Source organism: Raphanus sativus, chromosome 4 (genome assembly GCF_000801105.2).
Source record: "Raphanus sativus cultivar WK10039 chromosome 4, ASM80110v3, whole genome shotgun sequence".
Lineage (NCBI taxonomy): Eukaryota > Viridiplantae > Streptophyta > Magnoliopsida > Brassicales > Brassicaceae > Raphanus > Raphanus sativus.
Genome location: NC_079514.1, coordinates 29107959 through 29126262, shown reverse-complemented (window position 1 = coordinate 29126262; position 18304 = coordinate 29107959). Strand labels below are relative to the sequence as shown.

Below are 18304 nucleotides of genomic sequence, written 5' to 3'. Positions count from 1 at the left end.
CTGTTATTTTTTCGGGGTTAGAAAAATAGTTGGGAATTCATTTTTTTATATTTTGTTGATATGGATTTAAAGAAACATAAAAACAACATAAATTTATTTGTCTCAAATATAATAACACATCTATATAACCTAACATGTTATTTATAAATATTAAACAGTAACAATTAATATCATACTTTATGCTACTTGCTTTTTATAAGATAATAAATTGGCTTTTCTTTTTTGAATTATTTAAGTTATAAAATATAAGAGAAATGTATTAAATCTATTAAATTTAATAATTTTTAAAAATAATAATTATATTCTTTTACGAATTTTTAATATAGTAACAAATATCTAATTTCTAAAAAGGATTTGTAGTACAAATAGCAAACATTATAATTAAAAATAAATAAAAAAATTGATTTAAACTTTAAACATATTTGTATTATTTTGTGCATTTGATTACCCGCCCGTAAGACGGGTTGTAAACATGTATTGGGCCTTATAAAGTATAAATATTATTCGTTGTTTATGTATTTTTTATTTGCACAAACCCTTACGATTATAATTTTTTAGAAAGACACAGCTCATAAAGTTTTTTAAATAGAGTTCCACCGAATAACATGAAATGGAGAGTTTTTTTTTTTGTGCTTTCTCCTTCTGAAAAATTGTAGTAGAAATATGATGAGGTGAGTGAGAAAGAAAGAGCGTTAAGTCAATATATGGTGGAAACAAAGCCAATGAATTAGAGCGAAGTGGTCATTGGCTTTGGTATTAATATTTGGAGGTTGTGCTTACGATTGTTGAAAAAATAAAACCATAGCTTTTATAGTATATAGGTGTCGCGTTTGTATTAGTATTCACAAAGATTAATCCAGCTAGAATAGGTATTGTTCGCATTTGTATGTTGTTCTAATTAAAAAAAAATGTGTGTATCTAAATTTATGTTCATATATTTATGTGTGTATTTTACCCGACTGATTTTGGTTGTGTGTAGAGTCAGAATGTTGTTAAACTTTATAATTTGTTAAGTATTCTAATAACATAAAATATATTGTTCAAAAATAAAGAAAAGCTTTAAATAAATTTTAAATAATATATAATTACTTATGGATACAAAAAAATTTCCATGTAAAATTAGTTTTTTTCTTGATTCATCCATTAAAAAATTAGTTAAACTGACCAAAAATTATATTTTCACTATTTTTCATCGTAAACCATTAAACATCGAACATTTTCCGCGCGTAGCGCGGACATCGCATCTAGTTGTAAGAATGAGGGATTTGAATTGTTTGTTATAAGTTTTATGGTTTATCATTTAATAAATCAAATAGTTCTTAGTGTATACAATAAGTTACATATACTAGAATGGTAAAGTATTATATATATTTTTATGGGTATACTTTTAAGTAACTAAAACTCAAAAGCGTATGTCAATAAAATAAGTAGTTTGTTTTGTTTTTCTGGAATTATATGATTTTTAGACCAAACTGGTGAACATATACTAAATATAAATTTATATTTCGAGTCTACACTTATATTCTATAACACCTTAATATTTGAATTTGAATACTAACTTGTGAATAGAGTTTGTCGTATTTTTCTTTAAAAGTTTGATTATTAGATATATATCTGGAGTGGAACTAATTTTTACAGATGTCCATCTTTTTAAATTGACACTTATGTAATTCATCGGATTCACAGAATAAGTTAAAAAACTCATATTAGTGAACCAGAAACAATAACGAAAACACAATTTTATAGAGGTAGAAAATAAAATCACTTATGGAGAATCAATAGTAAACAAATTAAAAGCAAAAAACCTTTTTTGGTATTTTACAATTAATGTTGTCTACCTAGTTTTAGTGATTTATATCACCCGCAAAGTTTAATTTTCTTTTAGGCATATGAAGTTTTTAAAATAATTAAAATAAATTGTAATACGTTAATTCTTCAGCAACGATGATATATTTAAGAAACTAATATTTGTATTCGTTATTTTGTAATCGATAAAGATTATAACGTTGCAAAATGTTAAAGCCATTTAGTGGCAAACATTAGTATAAAAACTCACCATATCCAATCATATAGTTTATCTTTAAACCTGAAATACACTAAAAAGTGCCCCGAACCAAAGTACCGAACGAATACAAATTTACCTATATGGTAACACTGCAAACCAGTCAACTTGCAAATTTTTTTTTGTGAACCGGTGTCGACATTTAATCCAATTTACCGATTCCAGCAAATTTATTCATTTATAACGGTTAAACTAGAGTTCAAAACTTGATGCAAACCGGACATGCCAGAGACTTTTTAACGGTAATACCACTCTTGACAACATTGAAAAAGACAAAAACTGAAGATGGTACGACTACCTACACTAGAGTTCATAGGCATTAACCAAAGCTATGCTGCTTGATCAAGAAGTAATAACCGCTTATTTCATTTAATTAAGCTTTGCAGTACCAGTTTCTCAGAAGTGGTCCTTCACTCCTTATTCCAATTCTTTTGTATTTTCATTTTTCCCAACTCTTATATTCGAACATGATATTTGACACTTAAAGATTATGATCGTTGACCAACAGAAACTCTCTCTTCATCACAAGAAAGTGGTGTGTTGTCCTCTGGAACTCGCCTGTTAGAAAGCTGACTAATTCAATATTTTCTCTGTCCGCCAGAATCTTTGTCCCTCTCTCCATATCTTTTACGTACATCTCTCTTTACTCCTCTTCTTATACCACACTTTCTTTGTTATTAGTTCAAACGCACAAAGAATAATAAGCTAAAGAAAGGTCCAATGGAGAGATCAAGAATGCCAAGAAACGTTTATGAACCTTTAAAGGTACAAAAATCCATCTTCTCTTTTTGCTTTAAGGTCCAACATGTAGAGAAAAACGTTTTTTTTTTTAATAATGGTTTTCATGTAACAGACATATTTTCTCAAGGTTAATATCAACTGTCATGGATGTAATAGGAAGGTGAAGAAAACACTGAGAAAAGTTGAAGGTGAGAGTGTCTCTTCTCTGTAACTTAAGATTTGATCAGATGCAGATCTTTGTAATGTATTGTTCTTGTATGTTGGTCCCAAGCATTGTTTCTTATGGATCTTGGTTTCAGGTGTTTACTCTGTTGATATAGACACAGATCAGCAAGCAGTGATTGTTAGAGGTAACTTAGATCCAGATATTTTGGTCAAGAAGTTGAACAGAAGAGGAAAGTATGCAGAGCTTTTGTTCATGAGTCCTATCCATATGGACCAGTTTGGTAATCATCAAGCTGGTCTTAATTATGGCAACAGAAGCTTGAGGAACGCACAATACAACTTTGGAAACAATCACTTTAACAATGTCCTAAGTTACGAAAGGCAGAGTGATGGAGAGATGATGATGGCGAACAACATGAAACCTGTGATGATGAACGATGCAGACTACTTTCAGATGAGTGATTCTTCTGAAGATTTCCAGGAGCTGTTTGGAGAAACAGCGCAAAGACACAACTATGATGAAGAGGTGCGTGCAAATATGATGAGGGACATGGAGCTAGGATATTCTAATGCATACCCTGCAGCAGAAGCAATGAACATGCATATTCCAGGAAGATCTAATAATATGATGATGAATGAGAGAGCTTTCCACGGTCAGGTGATGAACGGTCCATCTCTAGTTCCACAGTTTATGAATCAGGAACAGTTCAACTCAAGGCAACTTAATGGATTCTACTACTGACTGAATAAGTTAGTGACTAAAATAGTTTTTAAGCTATGTGCGTTTGTTTCACCTCTTTATTTCAAGCACAAAAGACTTGTAGTATAGTGTTTTTATATTGTTTCAATGTTGGTCAAGTGTATGTTTGTCACCACATTAGCTATTAACAAGAACCTAGTAGTATCAATCTTAAATCTATCATCACATTTCCTATTATCTCAATCTCCATGTAATGGCCAATGGGTTGGTATGTTGGTCAAGTGGTCAAATGTACCTTATCTGATATTTGGTTATGCAAATTTTAACCAGATGCAGTGTCCGGGAATCACAAAAATTCTCTTGCCATCACAAGCTATGATTTGTCAAGCAAATCTAAGTTTAAGTGAAAGCAGGACAGAGTAGAAGCTTGCGGAGATAGATGATTACGCTATTATGTTTATAACTAAGATTCAAACACCAAGAAAAGCACAAGGGCACAGTTGTCTGAAACTGCAAACAAGATTACTACGAGACATACGGACGACTGAAACAGAAGAAAACTCAGGAATGGCTAATGAATGAAGTCTACAAGAGCGTTAGATGGTGATGGCATCGTTCAGAGCAGATTGAGAAAACGCAAAAAAAAAAACGAGACAGAGGAACTTGTGGTTCATGGTGATGAAAGATAAGAAAAAACATGCATGCAAATGAGCAAGCATCAAATCGAAACCAAACAGACTAAACAAGGATGCGTTTAATGGTTGATTTAAATGCATAATATGAGCTCTTTCAAATCCTCTTACTCTGAAGTCTGAACTGTATTATATTGTATAAAAGAATTGTACAGTTGTATCCCCAACAAGGAGATCTCAACTAACTTACCCTCGTAAACATATCTATGTTTTCTTATTTTAAGATTACATTTTTTCACCTGCTTCAGCTGTATCTCTCAGCTTTCAGTTCAACATTTGGGCTTCGAATTTCGTTCTGGCTCTGTATCAATCTAATCTCCAAGCTACTTGAGGTGGGATCATACCCAGCTCGTTGGTAGTCATCAAGCGTCCTTCGCAGAAGTGCCTGCTCACAATAACAGAGATTGATTCATAAGTTTCTAGTTATTCCACCACCTAATAATATTTTCAGCAGAGCTCCATGAACTTTGTGAATAGTAGTGACATTGTAAGAGAAGTTAGTAACTTAGAAGATTACCTGCAACGTTGAAACTGCAAGCTCGGCAGCCTTGTCAAGACTGTCAGGGTATTTCTGGATATTATAATTATTAACAAGAAACGTTAATATAAGGAAAAAACGATAGATAATATTTTTCTTTTCACATGGAAATAAAAGAGGCATTATTACATTACTCCAACCAAGTAGAAGAGCAGTCATGAGATCTCCTGTTCCCTGCAGTTGGGTGTTTAAGAAAGTGCATCAACTTTAGCATTTCACAGGTACTCTATTAGCATCTTTTTTAGCCTTAAGGTGTTTGTACCACTGGAACCAAATGATTCTATTTGCCAGCACTAGCAAACCTATTAAGATGGAATGTACCTTCTTTACATAACCTAAGCTAGTTTTATGATAATATTTGAATGTTTTCCTCAAGTAATGAAGTGAATACCGTAAAATACGCAGGGATTTTGTCTATCAAAATCTTGAATTGCTCAGGCTTCTGGCCCTGAAGTTGTAACACTGAGATCAGTTCACTAGAAATGCCATTCTTCTATTTGAATTACAATGATACAAAGGCTGATAAAGGTTTGGAATAGATTGATGTTGTTCCAGTAAAATACCTTTTCTTTCTGATGGCTTCCAATAAGCAATAGAAGGCCACCTATAGTAATGCTAGTGATCACCACCTGCGAAACATCAGAGCCATTGAATTTATGTAGAAACAGATAACATATGCCAAGAAGATTCTCAACCTTTAAAAGATAGATATAACCAACAATAAATTATATATCTATATGAAAACACATTTAAGGAAAGGTTTCTCACGAATGTAATCAGTAGAGAAGAGATTGCAAGGTTGATGAAACAAACCTTTGAAGGACCAGCTGCATGAAGAATAGCACAAGCTTCTCTGCCATCTTCCTCAGAATTTATCCTGTAATATTTTAGAAATGTGTGATGTTTGGAGCCATAACAAGACAAGAGAGCGTCAACTTCATAAAATGCAAAAGATATAAACTCTGGTGCATAAACTAGGGATCAAGGACAACCACTTCAAAGGAAATTCCATTTCTGATATCTAAAGAATGCAAGTTTTGGTTTTGGCGATAAACAAGTACCTTAGTCCTGTTAATTTCTCTGCCTCAAACTGGTTAGGAGTCAACATAGAAGCCAGGGGAACTACCTAACAACAAAATAATACCATCAGGAGAGTCCACATCAACTCTACTACTGTTATATCTAAAGATGTCATTGCCAATTTTGAAAATATATATTAGTAGATTATCAAAAAATCAAATCGAAAGTACACGACACTTAGTTTCTTGAGGTTTCGTTTTACCTTCTCACGATAAACATGCACCAATTCTTCAGGTACATACAACTTTCCTTCATCACCCATCACCGGATCACATACTAAACAAGAGCAGACTATAATTAGCATAATCATTCCCTCAATAAAAAAAATACAAGGGAGATGTCAAATTATATATTTGTTCCAAGAATACCACAAAGCACTCACCATATGTAAGATTCGGGTTTACAGAGCGAAGCTTATTGATAACTTGCAAAATTGTATTCAGAAAAGATACAGATCCAATATAGCCTGCATTTCATTAAAAAAATAAATAAAGAACTAAGAGCTAAATACAAAAAAAAAGTCTGCTGCTGTGAAAATAAAAATCTTAATAAATTGCTACCTGTTAATAAGTGAGTGTAGAACAATAAATCATTTGCTTCAAGGCCTTCAATCAACTCCCACAATTGTTCACCATTCAAAACTTGTCCTTTGAATGTAGGATACCCTGCAATATTCTCATACACCAAATATTAAAAGTTTTGAAACAGCTTCCTCAACATTACTGTGACTGAATATTTACCTGTATGGTTGGAGAACTGTACCGAGTTGATAGGATCCACATCATACCCCAACAATTGAAGAGGAAACACAGCTGACTTGTTACCAACATATCCCTGTGTAAATGGCATCCATCACATATATGGCAACAAACAAATCAAATCGTTACTACACATCCAATTAAAATAAAGTCTGGAGCTTTTCTAAATTATCCAATAACTAAATTAGAAATCTTCAATCTTGTAATAATCATAAACCCAAATTCAGATTCAAAAAGCAGAATGAAGTAACATGCGCTCTGTTTTGTAATGATAAGAGTAAGACCAAGTGATAGCTTACAAAAAACACACACAAACTTTAAACAGAAATTTCACTTTAAGTAGCGAACCTGTACAGTGTGAGATTGGATACTAAGAACACGACCAGTGTCTGAAGGCAGAGCAAGCGAGAGAACAGGAGGCGTCGACATTCTCGATCTTTTACGGATCGTAAATCAAATCCAGATCAAATTAGTCACAATTAAATTGGAATTGAAAAAAAAAATAAAAGAAATTGAATAAGGGGTGGAGATTAGACCTAGAGTTTCGAATAGGAGATCTGAGACGGAGAGTGGTGGTTGTCGACAGAGAGAATGGCATCAAGAGCTGACCTTTAAGATAGCGTCTTGTTGACCAGCGGGAATTATATGACTCTGCTTTTTAACCCCATTGGTCTGGACCGGTTAAAATCTTACAGACAGTTCACTGTTTTATAATCCGGACAGAAACCCGCTGGGTAGATCGGTTTGACCATGAACCGGAGGATTATACGATTTGGATTATCACAAATTTATATCACTTCAATCGGACTAGGGTTTCTTAAAAAAGATCATATTTTCTTTATTTTATTTTTAGCTATGATCAGTACGTGAGTTGTGTCTCTGAATTGTAATTTCTTTGGTTTTTCTTTTGTCAACAAGTGGTTATCTTAATTCAACTAAAAATAAAACTTATAATAGCAACTATACTGTTAGATGAAAACAAAACCATATTGTTAACTTATAAGCAACTTTTAGCTTATTGATTAGGCGACATGTAAGGTTAAATAATTATAATAAGAGTAGGCTACACCATGTTATAAACATTTTTTTCTTGAATGGGAACATCAAAATCGTGTCAAACTAATTAACTCTTTGATCAATATGTAAGCACTTGTTTCGTACTAGAAACAAGTGATTGTTAGTTTACAAAAAAAAAAAAAAAAACAAGTGATTGTTGCCGGATAGGTAAATATAACGTGGTCCTAAGTCCTAACTTTACGTAGTTATAGTAGGTTCAATCCATACTTCGGTTAGGTTTCAGATTTTTTTGATTTTATGAAATAAAAAATATTTATCATATTAAAATTATATTTACTTTGATTTAGTTTGATTTATATTCCATGATTTTTGGATTGTATACTAAAACCCATAAATATATTTTTAATGATTTTTTGTGAATTCTACTTTATATGATTAGATCAGCTTTGATAAAATATAAAGATATTTTTGTACTCTAACTTTTAAACAAAATACTGTATTTTACTATTGGAATAATTAGTAAACATATTAAATTAATAGTACTAATAATATTTATAAAATAAAAATAAGAAAAATTAGTAATACCACAATGTTATTAAATAACTAAATATTAATACAAATATTTGTCAAGAAAACAATTATAAATTATCTTTTATTTAATTTGATAAAAAATAAAAAAAAATAACTTTTAACTTAAAAATATAAATTATTAAAATAAAAGATTTAGATATGACGATCATATCGATAAAATAAACTATGAATAGTATTATATAATTTATATATAATTATACTATTATATTTTAGTTAATCCTTTTATTAAGTTTGATCGGTTTATCTACCAAACTATATTCATACACCGCAATTTCTTAAAAATAACATCCATTCAGTATTACCAAATCAAAAACCATTTTTTTCTATTCAGTTCGGTTTAGGCCATGTTCTTTATGCAACAATATCCAGTGATCAAAATTTAAACGCAAAAGGGAGATGGTTTAACCGTTGGAAAATGAAAAAGTATCGCTGCGACTATTTTGTATAGCTGTTTCTGTTGGTGTTAGTATCACCAGAAAAAAACAGCGATAACTAAACTGATGCTGCGACTAATTTTGTGGTTTTTCCGATTACCTTGGCGGTATTTTCCGGTGGATTCTCCACAGATGTGAGGAAAAAAAATTAACTCATAATTTGGTCGTTAACGCTGCGGCTTTGACAAGAACAGGGGATTAGTTTTAATTGGTTCGGTTTTGCTAGATTAAACATCCCTTCTAGTACGATATAATAGATTCAAATTAGACAAAATAAATGTGTTACCTAGTTTATGAAATATCAAAGTCGTTGAACCGCATCACACCAAAAATATTTGTTAATCTTAATTATTAACTATATTTTCACCCATCTTGAAATTCGGGTTATGTTTCTTTTTTGTTTTATTTACAAAATCGATAAATAAATTTTAGTGAATAAACCATTAGATTAGATATTCAGTTATTCGGATTTGTGTTACTAATGTAGTGATTAGTTATTATATGATTTTATTACTTGTGTAATAAATGTGAAACTATAAGATACCAATATTTAATAGAATTTCATTTATATGGGAAGAAATAAGTGCATTTTAGTTAGGCATGGGCATTTTAGTGAGATCCGAAGACCCGAACCAGAACTGATCCGAAAATACTGCAGGTTTGGGTCCGGGTCCGGGTCCATGCTAAATACCTATTCAGTTCCTTTTTTGGATCTACGGGTCTCGGTTCGGTCCGGTTCCTACACGATCGGGTACCCGAAGGTTATTTTATATATTAGGTATATTTTTGCTATTCGGATTTTTTTTTAAGTTTCGGGTTTGAGTATTCGAGTATAATTTCAAGTTTTGGGTAAAATTTTGGATTTCCAGAAAATATAATTCGGGTATTCGGGTAAAATTTCGGGTATCTTTTGGGTTTTTGGGTCTGATTTTGGGTAAATTTTTGGTATTTTCGGGTATATGAATATTTTTCCGGATATTTTTTTTGTTTTTTGAGTATTTTTTGTGTTTTTGGTATTTTTCGAGTTTCCGGGTCCAACTTGGGTACTTCAGGTCCTTTTCGGGTTCTAAATATCCGAACCTGACCCGAACTCGAAATACACACGGATACTTTACGGGTATTGGAATTATAGATTCAAACCGATCCGGACCGACCCAAACCTGACCCGAAAATTTTTAAGTACCTATATGTGTCTAAATTTTTAGGACCCGAAAGATCTGGACCCGACAAGATCTAACCCGAACCCGACCCGAGGACCCGGATGCCCAGGCTTAATTTTAGTAGTTACATAGATTATTTCTCAAACTCATACATTATTTAGTTGTTAAGATCTGATTCTTAATGTGGTTTACCTATTTAAGTCTACATAAATATGATGGCAAGATTTTTAAAATATTTGATCATTTTAATATGAGAAAAATCCTGTTATTTTTTTATATATACGTCATATTTTCAATATTAGCACAATTTCAAAATTGTTTACTTTTCATTACCTTTTAATATTGATGTATATATACAGTATATATTTTTAGGATTTGTTTGCTTACAAAAATTATAATAAACAATTTTGTTATTTTTACCTTGGTAAATTGCCTAAACTACTATTTCTTTAGTATCATTTTTCATATTTATCTTAACCATTTTTACTATTAAAATCTAAAGAGGAAAAGACCATTGTATCCCTACATAGTTAAACATATACCTAATATATTCTCTTTCACGAGCTCTCCAAATTCATATCCGACAAGCTTCCAATTGGTTTACGGCAACAAAATATGACGAGACCGAACGAAATACAAATACGCTCCAGTGAACATGATCTACAAACTCTGAGATAGTTTGTGTCAGTGGATTTGAATTCTTAGTTCAAGAGCGTAAATTCGTTCAATTGAATCTATGTAAAGGCCCAAATCTAATTGCTGTGTTTGAACTTTGAATTTAAAAATTTTCGAGTTAAATTACCGTGAATCTTGTTTTTGGAAGTGAGTACTGATGCGTAGGAGCAATATGTGACAGGCATGCGTTCAGATTTTCAAGATCAACGAGGTTGGTGAGCTGTTTGAAGAAGTAAGAGGGACTTTGAACAAGAATATGACCTCGAAAAAAATATTACAGATTTATAAAAGTTTCAGAGTTGACTTCTTAAAACCATCTTTTCTCTCATCTTCTTCAGACATCTCTTATATTAATACAATCGTATATCTCTCATATGACTTGCAAAGTTGAAGACGTTAGTTGAACATCTAGATGAATTTGGCTGTAGTCGTTTGTTTACGGAGGAGTGCGATGTGGAGAAGCTTTGATGTCCTCATATTATGTTTGTTGAGAACAAGGAATTATTTCTAACGTTTAGACGAGGGCCATATATAGTCGATCTCAACTCATAGTCTTGCTCTTTCCATGAAATGGCCTTTGTTTTGCGTTTAAGTAATTGAGACTCTATTTTACCACATTTTGTTTCTTGTAAATTGTAATAGAAATCAAGCTTGGTTAGAGTTGAATGGTCTAGATTTTGTGCCAATACTCATGTGACCAAAAGGATTATATGAAGGAAAAATTATATGAAAAAGAGAACAATAAGGGAAATAGTACACTGTATCCAGAATTCAAACAAAGAAACATGTTGTTCTAATGTTCTCATTGTGCTTTCAGTGTCTAAATTATGAAGGTAAATAACGAGTCTCAATTCGTTGGTGCTAGGATTGGTAAAATCTTATATCGTGCTTTTATGTATTGAACTATATTTAGTTAAAAATAAATTTCTGAAATTTTATAGTGATCATTATAAAATTACGAACTCTGGACCATCAATTCTTGTTCATTTGTTTTTTGTATACGTTGTTTCTTTGTTTCAATTTATTAAACTAACAAGAACTGAGTTTACCAAATCCAAACTCTGTTGGAGCTAGATTCAAATGATTTACAAAGCTTTATAAATCAGTTTATAAATATTTATAATTAACTTCTAGTCCAATAGATATTTTATTATCAATCAATTTATAAGCCTTATAAATCAATTTATACACTCTTGTAAATCAAAACATAATCTCTTATAAATCAGTTAATGAACTCTTATAAACCTTTATAAATGATATATAATCTTTTATAAATCCTTATAGCTGATTTATATACTCTTATAAATTGATTTATAAACTCTTATAATAGATTTGTAGACATACATATACAGTTATGAATAGTGTTTTTCTAACTAGTTATATATTAACAATAACTAACTAAATAACACTTTTCTGATTCTTTTCCTCTAACTAAATTTTTGTAAATTATTTTATAAAAGTTTATAAAAATAGTATAGTTATAAATGATTTATAACAATTAGCCTTTATAATTCATTTACAAACATTTATAAATATTTAATAAGCCCTTATAAAACTTTCTAAATCAGCTTATAATTTTTTTTGTGAATTAACTTACAATGCATATGATAGGATGAAGTGGGATTTCATTGAAGCAGTAATGGAGAAAATGAGATTTTACAGATGTGGATCATTGGATTATAATATGTACTAAGTATGTTAAGTAACAGTGCTTTTAAATGGTCTACTCAGACGGAATATTACACTAAAACAAGGATTATTTCAAGAAGAGCTCATTAGCCTTCTAAATCATACAGAAGTTTAAGGAAAGATAACATAGATGCCTATTGCACACACTAGTCTTCCAATGTCTCACCTACTTTTATTAGATGATAGTTTTCTTTTGTGAGGCAGAGTCCCTAAAATGTGATGAACTTATAAAAGTTATCCAAAGTTGTGGCAAAGCATTGAGTCTGGCACACATTTTGACAAATCATATTTTCTCTTCAGTAAATAAGTTCATGGACAATGAAGTAGTTGATAACAGTTGTTTTGGGTATTTATAATGAAGGGGGAATGGGCTCATATCTCAGCTACCTGAGGATATCAGTTGTTCAAAATGTAAGCTCTTTGCTTTCATTTAGGAAAGACAACATAATAGAGTCAATAGGTGGTCATGGCTGTGTAAGGGTGGAAAAGAAATCCTAATAAAATCAATTTCTTTAGCTTTATCCACTTATGTTATGTCATGTTTTCTTTTTCTTTAGAGATTTTTGAGAAACTAACTAGCGCCACTGTATGGTTCAGGTGGAGTTCGAAAGAAAAATGTGGAATGGGATTTAGAGCAATTCATGAATTTATTCTAGCTTTTTTGGCTAAGCAACTTTGAAAATTACTTCAATTTCTAGATGCGCTCTTGACAAGGATATTGAGAGGAAAATACTTAATATTCAGGTCGCCTTTATGAGCTAAGTCATGATGCAATAACCTTTTTTATGTTTGGGCTAGTATTGTAGCATTCAAGGCCTACCTCTCATTTTGTATTAGGAAGAACGTTCACTCTAGTTGTGAGATAATATCATAGGAGGATCCATGGATACCAATGATATCAGCTAGAATCACTTGTGGTCTCATACTATATTCCCCTAATCAAGAGTTTACCGATAACTCATGATAGAAAACATGATGGATACTGCTAAATTTATACCAGCCGTGGTTGCTATACAGTAAAATCAAAGTATTGCATTTCTCGCAATATGATGGTAGAAGGAGAGTCAGATATATGCAACATATCCGAACATACATGTGCTTCAGTCTTATACTTGGTAAATTAGAGCGCCCCACAAAATGTGTCATCTTATTTGGATGTTGATGATTGGTCACATGGTAGTTACAAAGAATTTAACACGCGGAAATATGAGATGTGATAATCACTGTTGCAAATGTGAGGAAGAGGATGTGTCGATAACCGAGAATTTTTACTTTTGAGAAATAGGATTCACATTCTTACATTGAGAAGAAATTGGTTTCAACTATTTAATTGATGGAATTACAAAATATGAGTTAATTTGTGTAGATACATGCTATATGTGACAATTTCAAGAGGACGATAAGCTCATACCCCAAATTTATATGGATAAATATTATTGTATAGTAGTATAATATTGGTATGATGACCTATTATAATTTGGATAACCGCCTACCAAATTGAATATATTGTACCATAGGGAGGTTAGTTAAGTATATATATATTCTTTAAATAAACCTTGACAACTAGTGGTGACTACGTTTTAAAATGCTATGATATAACCCACAAGTCTGAGAAATGTATTGCCGTCGACCGACCTTTTCAAGAATAAGTTATACAAATTCGACGGTAGACTTTATTAAGAAAAAATAATGTCCCGAGTATTTCAAAGTTTCACACACTAATCAAATCTTTAACCTATTATATATTAAGTTAATCTTTACTATTCCTCAACGTATATAAATAGCGCTGCATGCTTCACGGGATTCATCCAGTTAAAAAGAGAAAAGACAATGGGGAACATTATCATGGTGAGAAAAAAGAAGGCGAAAGTAATGAAGATCGACGGCGATACTTTCCGGCTCCAAACTCCAGCCCGAGTGAGCGACGCCACCAAAGAATATCCTGGCTTCGTGCTGTTTGACTCCGACTCCGTGAAAAGATATGGAGTTCGCGTCAAGCCGCTTGAGCCGAACCACATCTTAGTGCCTAATAAAACTTATTTTCTAGTGGAGCTGCCTAACCTTCCGACGGATGTGGTGGCAGAGGAAGGACATATGAGCAATAAGCTTCCCTTCCGAAGAGTTATGTCCGGTATACATGTTAGCGCCAAGGAGCGTCTTGAAATGCTAATGCTTTCCCGGAGGGCCGTTTCTGATGTGGCTTTAGCAAGATCTGACGGCGGAAATGAGATTGGGCCTGGACAGACGAGGGTGAGACTGAAGCTGCCTCGGTCTCAGATCATGAAGTTAATGGGAGAGAGCCAAGATGCACCTGAAGTCACGGAGAGGATCATTGCTCTCTACCGAGAGAGTTCCCGCGAGATACAAGGCGGCCGAGATAGCAATGATTTTCGTTGGGAACTTGGGGCTGAAGATTTGAAGAACAACTACAAGGCCAGAGAGGTAATGTCTGAAATATATTTGTTGATGATATTTTTATTATACTGAAACAATCCTTTTAGTTAAAATTTGCATTGCCTTGATGGTTTAAAAGCTGCAGTTTGGTAACCAGAAGAAGTACTGATTAAATTTTGTTGATGTTTCAAATAATATGTAGAAGCATGTGAGCTTCGCGGAGAACGGAGGAAGAGGTGAGATCTATCTTATTAAAACAGAAACATTCTGTTGGACCTAACATTTATTTTGTAAGTTTTTAAATTAAATACTTTATAGTTAAACCTATATTAAATCACCAATGTTCCTTTCTTTATACTACTATCCATGTTTCCAAACAATATACTTATTTCTTTATACTACTATCAATGTTTCCAAACAATATATTTTATATACTACTATCAATGTTTCCAAACAATACAATAATTAATCTTAGTTATTTTATATCCATCATTTTCTCTTTAAAATTTTGTAGAAACGTCATAATTTCATAAATTACAAAATAATAAACTTTAAAATTTGGATTATAAGATTACAAATTATGAAAATATTACAACTTCAATCAAATTAGATTACATATCAGTCATCCATGAGTTCAAACGGTTAGTCTCGGGTTTTAGTGACTTTTTAATATGAATATTTTAAAAAACTAAATTGAATTGTTCGATCTCCGGATTAATCGGTATAATCACAATCGGGTTGAATTTAAAAACACTGATTTAAATACAAAAATATTTTAAATACACACTCTTTAAAAGTTAACAAAATATTTGTTAAGTTATTAGTGAAATTTTTCATCGTAAAATATTCCGCGCTTCCAAAGCGCGGATCAAGATCTAGTTGTTGTTTTATAGAGGAAAACGCAAAGAGAAGCCCATCCATTATTATCAAGATTTTATATTTTTTTACTTACATGCATTTGTTAGCGCACACATTTGTTTTCCAATGTTAGGAGTTTTATGTGTAGTTGTAGCTATCATCTCTAAACTATACAAGCACTACCAGACAAATAAAAAAGTTGACAATAATATTTTCTTCCATCATCGTTTCCTTCAAATGGGATCATGCTAGACATACAATTTCGGGACTTTAGTTTGACTACCATTGCGTTAATTCACACTGCAACGATTTTGGGTCATGAGTACCATTACTATGGCAAACTCTTCATGTAGACACATTATGGAAGAGTTCGGTGTGTTCTGCTACAAACGCCATACTATATACGTATGGAGACGGTAAATTATGCAAAATACTGCAACAAATTGCGAAGACTTCAAAGTGATATTTATTTTGGTTGCGTGAACTAGGTCTGCTAATTAAATGATAATATAACTTAGCTTTACTCTTGTTCAATATTGTATGACTGATCAGTGGTTCACTTAAAGAAGGAGAAGCCTTCTTCGACTTTACACTGGAACGCGCAGTTACTGTATATAGAGTTGAACTTGAAAGTCATGAAGATAGGAATCATCAAAACATAAGTCTTATTTTAGTTCCTAAGGTTAAATAAAACTTGCATGTTAATAACAATGACAAAAGATAACATACAAGATAGATAGATAGAGCTTCCATAGGAACATTAAAAGTGCCCATCTTATACATCACCAATGACCTTATTTCTCTTGGTTCAACTCATTGATGCAAATCTCCATCTTCAACAAATTGTTGGGTTCCTTCTAGATGGAGGAAACCCATTGGGTTTGGTTGGTGATAACCAAACTTGGAAGTTGGGCCATTGGTATTAGTCCATGAGATTAGTATTGGGCCTTGGAGGTTATTAGGGTTAGTGAGACACCATATAAAGTCTCTTAACCTAATTTGTGCTAAGCACAGCAGACATAACATAAGAAAAAAAAGAAGAGTACTCAAGAAGACTCTTAAGACAAAAGAGAAAAAAAGAGAGAAGAAGGCAGATTCGTCTGGGTTTGTCAAGACAGAGTTTGGAGGGTCGAACGGATCCTGATCGGGCTGATATTTTGTGGGAAGCTTCTTCAGTCAGTAGGTTAAAGGTTCACCGAAGGGATTTGGATTCTAACGGTTGGATCTTCTGTTGTCTGGGTTTTGGTGAAGCTGGTCGTCACAGTTCTTCAGCAGTGCTGTCTTGAGTGTTTGGTAAATCCGACGGTGAGATCTTCTCTGATTGAGCTGAGATTTGGCAGAGGTGTTGTTGACTTGTTCATCTTGGATTTGTACGGTGGGATTAGTCTCTGGTTGCCGGAATCCTTGTGAGCTGAGGTCGTCTTGTTGCTGCCGGTTTTGAAGCTTTGTGTTCCTCTCTTGTTGTTGTTGTTCTTGTGTTGGAGATAGCTCTTTGTAGCTAGAGTCTCTGTTCTGTTCAGGTTGTTGAACAGGGAGGACGTGGTTGTACTCACATACATTTATATAGTGGATTGTTGAGTGGACTACGGTCCCGTGGTTTTTCCTTCTCACATCGAGGAGGTTTTCCACGTAAAAAGTCCTTGTCTCATTTAGTTTCTGCTTATACTATATTCTGCTATTATCGAAGTATTTTCCTCACAGGTTCACACAAGGTCAGGGGAAACACGACCGTTAAGTTCCGCTGCGCCGTGTGCTCATATTTCCCCAACAGAGTGGTATCAGAGCTAGCGTGATTTGCTTGTCTGATCCCAACAGAGTGGTATCAGAGCTTCTGGTTTTAGGGCTTTGGGTTTGATAACTTCGGTTATTGTTGCTTGTGTGAATGATGGAGAATATGGGCAGGATGGAAAATATGGGCAGGATGATAAGCTTGAATGGTGCCAACTATCATCTATGGAAGGGCAAGATGGAGGATTTGCTCTTTGTTAAAGAATTCCATGTTCCTGTCTTCGAGGAGAAGAAACCTGAGAAGAAGACAGATGAAGAGTGGAAGCTGCAGCATCGCCAAGTGTGTGGGTTGATAAGGCAGTGGGTAGATGATAATGTGTTGCATCATATTGAGACTGAGACGGATGCTCGTTCTTTGTGGAAGAAGCTGGAGCAGTTATATGCTAGGAAGACCGGAAATAACAAGATGTACATGATCAAGAAGTTGATTGAGCTGAGGTATCAGGAGGGGACTCCGATGACAGATCACTTGAATGCGTTTCAGGGATTACTCAACAAGCTGTCTGATATGGGCATCAAGTTTGATGATGAGATTCACGGTCTGTGGCTTCTCGGTACTTTACCGGATTCTTGGGAGGTTTTCAGGATGTCTCTTTGTAACTCCGCGTCGGAAGGTGTTATTTCGATGGATTCAGTGAAGAACAGTGTTCTTAATGAGGAAGCAAGAAGGCAGTCGAATGCTAGCAGTTCGCGTTCAGATGTCTTTGTTACTGAGTCAAGGGGGAGGAGTTCAAGTAGAGATCCCAAGAGGGACAAGAACAGGAGCAGGAGCAAGTCTAATAGATTTGCAAATATGGAGTGCTATTTCTGTCATAAGAAAGGGCACATGAAGAAGGATTGCTGGAAGTTGAAAAACAAGCAGCAAGGAAATCAAGAAGAAAAGGTGGATCGGGTGACCGTCACCGAAGATGAGTTTCTCATTCTTCTTGAGGGTGATGCCATTAATGTCGCATGCCAGGACA

General features: G+C 33.3%; 3 protein-coding genes across 3 annotated transcripts; 2 read left to right on the top strand and 1 right to left on the bottom strand.

The window, feature by feature from the left end:
- The first annotated feature begins 2684 nt into the window (after positions 1–2684).
- On the top strand, positions 2685–3872 carry LOC108850607 (uncharacterized). Its single transcript, XM_018624105.2, has 3 exons — positions 2685–2827; positions 2916–2991; positions 3103–3872. The coding sequence occupies exons 1-3, from the start codon at positions 2783–2785 to the stop codon at positions 3708–3710; spliced, it is 729 nt and encodes a 242-aa protein (XP_018479607.1). The 5' UTR covers positions 2685–2782; the 3' UTR covers positions 3711–3872.
- A 576-nt stretch (positions 3873–4448) lies between these two features.
- On the bottom strand, positions 4449–7429 carry LOC108849254 (pyridoxal kinase). Its single transcript, XM_018622796.2, has 13 exons — positions 7273–7429; positions 7085–7172; positions 6719–6812; positions 6539–6643; positions 6361–6444; positions 6181–6254; positions 5960–6024; positions 5712–5775; positions 5462–5527; positions 5290–5346; positions 5028–5072; positions 4878–4931; positions 4449–4745 (listed from the first exon to the last, which is right to left on the bottom strand). The coding sequence occupies exons 1-13, from the start codon at positions 7332–7334 to the stop codon at positions 4605–4607; spliced, it is 999 nt and encodes a 332-aa protein (XP_018478298.1). The 5' UTR covers positions 7335–7429; the 3' UTR covers positions 4449–4604.
- Positions 7430–14117: 6688 nt separating this feature from the next.
- Positions 14118–15297, top strand: LOC108853475 (uncharacterized protein At1g66480). Its single transcript, XM_018626888.2, has 2 exons — positions 14118–14744; positions 14899–15297. The coding sequence occupies exons 1-2, from the start codon at positions 14133–14135 to the stop codon at positions 14974–14976; spliced, it is 690 nt and encodes a 229-aa protein (XP_018482390.2). The 5' UTR covers positions 14118–14132; the 3' UTR covers positions 14977–15297.
- Positions 15298–18304: the final 3007 nt, after the last annotated feature.